General features: G+C 40.6%; 1 protein-coding gene across 1 annotated transcript; it reads left to right on the top strand.

Annotated features, from left to right (window-relative positions):
• Positions 1-2,763: 2,763 nt before the first annotated feature.
• Positions 2,764-6,743, top strand: LOC147631957 (70 kDa peptidyl-prolyl isomerase-like). Its single transcript, XM_086808491.1, has 13 exons — positions 2,764-3,202; positions 3,523-3,609; positions 3,910-4,170; positions 4,257-4,337; positions 4,436-4,516; positions 4,639-4,833; positions 4,916-5,005; positions 5,101-5,276; positions 5,401-5,523; positions 5,645-5,791; positions 5,893-6,020; positions 6,193-6,313; positions 6,410-6,743. The coding sequence occupies exons 1-13, from the start codon at positions 3,004-3,006 to the stop codon at positions 6,479-6,481; spliced, it is 1,761 nt and encodes a 586-aa protein (XP_086664617.1). The 5' UTR covers positions 2,764-3,003; the 3' UTR covers positions 6,482-6,743.
• Positions 6,744-7,250: the final 507 nt, after the last annotated feature.

Raw genomic sequence — 7,250 nt, 5'->3', positions numbered from 1 at the left:
ACGAAAACTTCGCTATCACAGTCTCAATTTCTTACCCATTTATATTGATAACTGGATATCATACGAACATCTTCTCCTATAGCTTTAGGAACCTCGGTCATCCATTCTCCACCATTGTTTTTTTGAACCTTAAAAAATAGAAAGTCATATGTAGTTCAAGAAGTTTTGATGATGTACTTGAACTAGATACTTGGGGTTATAGCTTTTATTTATTTTTATCAACTCCTCACTATAAGAAATTGTGTTTCTCTACAAATCTCATTGCAATCTAATATAGCGGAGTTGTCGAAGAGAGACCATGACAACTCCACTATCATAGTCTCAAATTCTTGCCCATTTATATTGATGACAATGGATAGATATCATATGAATGTGTTCTTGTGTATGCTCTAGGCACCTCCATTTTCCATTATTCTTTTTGAACCTAAAAAAAAAAGAAACTCATATGTAGTTCAAGAAGTTTTGATAACATATATGAAGGCAACACTTGGGGTTACAATTTCTATTTTTATCAGCTCCACACTAAAAGAAATGGTCTTTCTCTACCAATTTAGTCCCAGGAGCTCCTCCATAAAGCTCTATGACAAATAAACACAATCTTTATGTGAGGATTTCTAAAACAAATCTATACAAACATTAAAAGGAATTGTTCAGTAATGGATCTAAAAGTTGTCTTCACGTTCTACTTCATGTTAAATCCAATCTTTCGTCTAAAAAATTCATTACTTCGAGTGCAGGAGACTACCCAATCTTAGTTGCTAAATTTAGGCATTTGATCATTAGAGTTCTTTACATTTTGAATATGAGGTGCATTACTATTTTGTATCCAAGGCTTCCTGTTTACATGAGAACCATTAAAAGAACGAGATCCAATAAGAGCACCATAGTAGGGACGAGGAATTACCTCGATTATTGCTATAGCCCAAGAATTGACGATCATTTAGGAAAGAAGCATTGGATTGACGAGCTTTCTTGTTCAAAGCCTTCTGTCTTTTTACATCATGAGCTAAAGCAATAGCATTATCCAGTGATGCAAGCTTAAACATGTTTACCTTGACTTGTATGGTTTCTTTAAGATCATATTCGTATCAAAAGTATTAACATTGTCAGGATTGATAAAATCGGGAGTGGATTCCATGGTCTGGATTCAAGAAAATTGATAAAAAATGTTGAAATTATTGGGAAAGCTTGGATAATTTTCAAAGATATTTGTTTGTATTTTTAGACTTTTTTGGATCGATCAAAAATATGATTTTGGGATATTTTTAGGCTAAAATAATTTTTAAAAATACTAAAAAATGTTGAAAAAACTTGGAAAATATTGAGAATTATTGGATAGCAGTGGAAGTGCTAATTGTGAAGGGAAGGACCAAAGGCTTCAAAAATAGGTTTTTTTTGGCTTGAAAAGTAAGTTTTTAGTGTATTTGGTAAAAAAGTTTTTAAGGGGGGATTTTCCAACACTCGCCTACCTTCATGAAGGGTGGGAGAGAGATTGTGAGCCTTTCAATTGGTATTGGAGCAAAGGTTTCTCAATTCTTCTTTTAAGAGTTGAGTATTTACCTCTCCCAAACATGCTGATTCCATCCATAGCTCTTGATCTTGCTCTCATGAAGAATTGGATAAAACCACTTTCAAGAAAAACGAAGGGTGGTTTTTGGTTTTATAGAAGTGGGTATTCAACTTTTCCTCTAGCTTTAGTTAATAAACATAGGCTAGTCTCCTCTTCAACCTCAGGCTATTTCTTTAAATTTTTTCCCGACTGGCCTTAGGCCCAAAATCCTCCTGTAGTTACTGTTTTCCACCGCCTGCCTGTAGGCGCTTAATTATTTGCTCCTATAGGCGATGTTGCCGAGGAAGCACCAAGGGGGGTTTTGAACCTAGGACCTCTTGGTCCTAGGCAAACACCTTCACCACTTAAGCTATCACCTCATTGGCGCTATTTCTTCAATTTTGCTTCAAGTGCCTGCCTCTGATACCATTGTTAGGAGAAAAGGACCCTTATTAAATTGCACAAAAATAAAAGAGTAGAGACAAGAACACAAGATTGGGTCCAATAAGCCTCCACACAAGAGAGTGAGCCCATGCTTCCTCTTGGTGTATTTTAATCGATTATACTCAACATAGCTTTTTGGGGCTCAGAATACATCTCAAGCAAAAATATCTTGCTTTACTTTATGTACAAGCTCTTCTTCTAAAATTGGACAATAATCTTATGACTAAGTATTATTTTACAACCTTTACCCAAAATGGAATAAACAGGGGGTGTCCCACATGATGAAATAATAATCCCACCAACTCACCTCTATTATCCGATCCAAGGATCTGCACTTACATCAACTACGCGAATCAATTAATGAATTAATTGATTAAATTACCAACACAACTATCCACATAAAATCCGAATAATTGAAACGATACAACCGATAATGTCATGCATGACAATTGAGTAAAAGTGTTTTTGACACACAAGCATTTTGTTGTGGACATTGATAGTTGAGTGGAAGAGGTATTGATACATCAACCAAGGGAGAATTAAGAACAGATAATGACAAGCAAGTTCAGGAGGTTACAAGCAGGTGGATTGTACGGCCGTGATTTGCTCTCGGTCCACCCATATAACAAGTTTTCATTGGCGATACGGAAGTGTTATTTTCTTTGGAAATCAATACTCACCCAACAATTTGGAGTGGGCATTGAGTGAAAGAGAGCGTGGAAAGGGGTGGAGGAGTTAGCCTAAGGTAGAGTGTTTGTTGGAGGGGTGAAGTTTGGATAAATGATGGGTCTTAAAAAAGAACGAAGGTTCTGGAAGCGAGGAGAGCCTTCGTCCTATAATATTCCCTCCTGCAAAAACCCTACTCGGGTTTGTGTCATACTTTTCCCGAAGAAGCCTTCACTCTTTTCTTCGCCTCAGTCGATCGCTATATAACCACATCTGCCAGTTTCCGTACATTTCCCCCCGCGTTTGAAACCCTAGCTCTGCCCCGAGCTTCATTTTCTGCAGCTATGGCGGATGACCTCGACATTCCGGACGCCCCCGAGGTAGAGGAGGACATGGGGGATCTTGGCGATGACTTCGAAGCGTCGTCCTCTGGGCCGCAGAAGGTTGGCGAGGAGAGACCTGTTGGCACTGCAGGGCTCAAGAAGAAGCTTATCAAGGCCGGCAAGGACTGGGCCACGCCGGAGAAAGGCGACGAGGTGAAGGGTAATGTGCATCTAAAATCTACTTGCGCAGCTTTGGTGTCCATCGATCTGCTTCTCTGCAGTGCTTCTTTCTTTACGATCGTTCATGACCATTGATCTTTTTCCTGTCTGCAGCTTTCATGCTGAATGATCTGCATCTGCATAGCTTGCTTTTGTTTGCGTCGCACAGATGTTGTGAATTTTGTTTTCTCAAGAAATTTATTGCGAACTTTCATTTTTAAAGGATTTCTTCAGTGCTTCTGTACGGAAATTTGCTGCCCTCTCTTAGCTGCTATGTACATTTGCCTTATACACACAGATGGATACTTTGATAATGTGCAGTGCACTATACTGGGACTCTCCTTGATGGATCGAAGTTTGATTCTAGCCGGGACCGCGGGGACCCCTTCACCTTCAAGCTCGGTGAAGGTTTGTACACATCAACTTTATCCAATAGTGAAATTTGCTACCTTTGTAATATGAAAATCTGTTCCGGCTTAAATTCTGGTGTTGATGTTTGATCAAGAGCTAAGTGGGAACATCGTTTTTCCCATGTGCGTGTGTGTGCTCACACTTGTGTAGCTAAGTGGGAACATCGTTTTTCCCATGTGCGTGTGTGTGCTCACACTTGTGTTTGTTCTATTGCAGTGCCTGCTTTACTCGTAAGTGTCAATTATTTCAGATTAAGGATGATGACTGAAGAATCTTCATTTCACGTGTTTAATGCAGGCCAAGTGATCAAGGGATGGGACGAAGGTATAGCCACTATGAAGAAAGGGGAGCAGGCCATCTTCACAATTCCGCCAGAGCTTGCCTATGGAGAATCTGGCTCTCCCCCGACCATTCCTCCAAATTCTACTCTTATGTTTGATGTGGAGTTGATCTCTTGGTCCAGTGTAAAGGATATATGCAAGGATGGTGGCATCTTCAAGAAGATTCTCATTGAGGGAGAGAAGTGGCAAAATCCCAAGCAAGATGATGAAGTCACAGGTATTCGATTATATCCTCCTGCATTCAGAATCGTATGGAACTATACCTATGGATGTCAGAGACTGGTATTGTGTGCTCTCTTGCAGTGAGGTTCACTGCCATGTGTCCGGATGGAAATGTGATTTTTTCAACTCCTGAAGAGGGCGTGGAGTTTTATGTAAAAGATGGTATGCATTTATTCAATGGTTTCTGAGCTTCAGGAGATATGAGTTTCCCTCTTTTAGAAATGTGGCATCACATATCTGAATGCAATGTGTCCTGGTAGGATATTTTTGCCCGGCCATCAGCAAGGCGGTAACAACGATGAAGAAAGGAGAGAAAGTTCTGTTAACTGTTCAGCCAAATTGTAAGTGGCCTCAGACTCTAAAAGCACTTGTTAGAATTTCGAAGGTATGTACATGTGCGATTTCCAATTTGATGCAGCACATAAAATACTGCATGTTAACCATGCTCGTTTGTTGCTTGTAGATGGATTTGGTGAACAAGGAACAGTGTCCAAGGCTGGCCACGCAGCTATTCCTGGCAATGCTATATTGACAATTGAGATGGAGCTAGTGTCTTGGAAATCTGTTGAGACTGTTACTGATGACAAGAAAGTTGTGAAGAAAGTGCTCAAGGCAGGGGAGGGATACGAGAAACCTAATGATGGAACACACGCCCAAGGTAGGTTGGTGTATCCTGTTCTTATTTGCATGTGTATGGAGTTACTTAAGTGTTAATAATGGTTCTGTTGTGCTGTGTGCAGTTAAGTACACTGCAAAGCTTCCAGATGGTACTATTTTTGAAAAGGAAGGGTTTGGTGAGGGTGGTCTTTATGAGTTTGTAACAGATGAAGGTATGTGTTGAACTCAGTAACACACTTAACCACAAAGATGTATGCCAGTTACAGGTTTTTTGCATTCGTTTTAAGATTGACTTTATGACTTGTAGAACAAGTGATTCTTGGGTTGGATAAGGCTGTGGCCACAATGCACAAGGGAGAAGTGGCTCTTGTGACTATTCCTCCCGAGTATGGCTTTGGTGATGTCGAGACCAAACGGCCACTGGCTGTTGTTCCTCCCAATTCTACGTTGACCTATGAAGTGGAGCTTGTTGAATTTCAGAAAGTAAGTGCCCCCTCCTGTATCGATGTCAGAGCTAGCTGGTTCGTGGTAATGTTGTTGATTTTATGGGTACTCCTGTGTGCTTCCTGCCCTTCTTATGCAACAGAAAATCTCTGCTTCTTTTCAGGAGAAGGAGTCTTGGGATATGCAGACCCCTGAGAAAATTGAGGCTGCTGGGAAGAAAAAAGAAGATGGGAATGCACTGTACAAAATTGGAAAGTATGTGCGAGCTGCCAAGAAATATGAGAAGGTATGATTTTTGTGTACATCTTGTGTGCTGAGTATATTAGTTTTGTGTATATGTGTGAGGCTAATGTATCAGTATTTCTGCACATGGGGAACTGTGACATGTGTGGGAATTTGTTTATCAGGCAGTGAAGTATATTGAGTATGATAGCTCCTTCTCGGAGGAGCAGAAGAAACAGGCCAAGCTGCTAAAAATGTCGTGCTACCTAAACAACGCTGCATGCAAGTTGAAGGTCAAGGACTTCAAAGAAGCTGCCAAATTGTGCTCCAAGGTCTCAGTTCTTTCTTTTGTTGGATTTGTAATTTAGACTTGATCTTCATGGCATCTATGAATCGTGACTCACTGTTTTTTCAATGATATACATGGTTACAGGTTTTAGAGCTGGAATCCCAGAATGTCAAAGCTTTGTATCGAAGAGCACAGGCATACATCCAAACTGCTGACTTAGATCTTGCTGAGCTGGATATCAAGAAAGCTTTGGAGATTGATCCCTCTAATAGGTAAAGATGCTTGGCCTAGTTAGTATAAACTTCACTGTTGTCAGCAGAAAATGGAAAGCATTATAGTGTAGGAAATGCTGTAGAAAAGAAACCATTTAAAAAAGAAGGCATGGGAAGTATTAGAATGTAGGATTAAGGTTGCTGATGTTGTCTTAAACCGACTGTGTGTTAGAGATGTGAAGTTGGAGTACAGAACTCTCAAGCAGAGGCAAAGTGAGTACAATAAGAAAGAGGCAAAGATGTATGGAAACATGTTTGCACGGCTTAGTAAGCTGGAAGCCTTGGAAACGAAGGTAAGTGCTTTGCTGTGGGTGAAGACTAGCTTTGTGTCTGTCTGGAATGAATCCTTGTGATTTGAGTTTTACTAGTAATGGTTAACTATTGTGCAGAAAGCTGAACCTGAGGAAATGGATGTCGAGAAGGCTGGTAGTGAAGAAATGGCTGTTGAGGCTAGTGCATAGGCACTAAGCAGGTCTTCCTCCGTTGGGAAGGCCTGAAACCAGTAGCAGTCAAAAGATTACAAACGTAGCTTTACGAGGCAGATTTTGAGGGTTTATGGGGACAAAATGGAGTCATGGAGGCCCTTCTAACAGTTAGAATTGTAGAATCGTTTATGTATCGTTTGATTGCTCCAATGAAACACCACTGCCTTAATTTGTTATGGCTTAATTTATTCAGGAGTGATAAAGCGAAAGGAGCAAGTAAAAAGGAATTTGGTTTTAAGGGATGTTGTGGGTTCAAATGAGGATTATTGCTCTCCCCGGTTCCTATCTTGATAGGTTGTCATCATGGATGGCTGTGACGCTGCCATGTGCAGTATCAGAAATATAGAGCGAGATACAAACGTGTTAGGGTCTAGAATCCAGGCCAGACACGAGGATTATTGCTCTCCCCGGTTCCTATCTTGATCGGTTATCACCATGGATGGCTGTGACGCTGCTATGCAGCCTGAGAACCTGAATGATAGTTACGAAGAGAAAAGATAATCCTCCTTGCCCCAAATCACTTGTCTCCCTTTTAGGCCAATGTTTCATAGATAGAGCCATGGATAGTTGTGACGCAGCCTGAGAACCTGAACGATAGTTTTTTGAGAAAAACGAAGAGAATAGATAACCCTCGTTGCCCCAAATCACACTTCTGCCTTTCTTGGCCGATGTTTCGTAGGGTTTTTGTAAATCGTGTAGGTAGGGCTTTTGTGTCAGGAAGGGGTCGCCATAAAGCTATAGCAGG

This window comes from Cibotium barometz, chromosome 14 (genome assembly GCF_041138505.1).
Source record: "Cibotium barometz isolate CiBa-2024 chromosome 14, ASM4113850v1, whole genome shotgun sequence".
In the NCBI taxonomy this organism is placed as follows: Eukaryota; Viridiplantae; Streptophyta; class Polypodiopsida; order Cyatheales; family Cibotiaceae; genus Cibotium; species Cibotium barometz.
The sequence above is the reverse complement of the archived record's forward strand: the minus strand, read 5'-3'. Positions and strand labels throughout refer to the sequence as shown.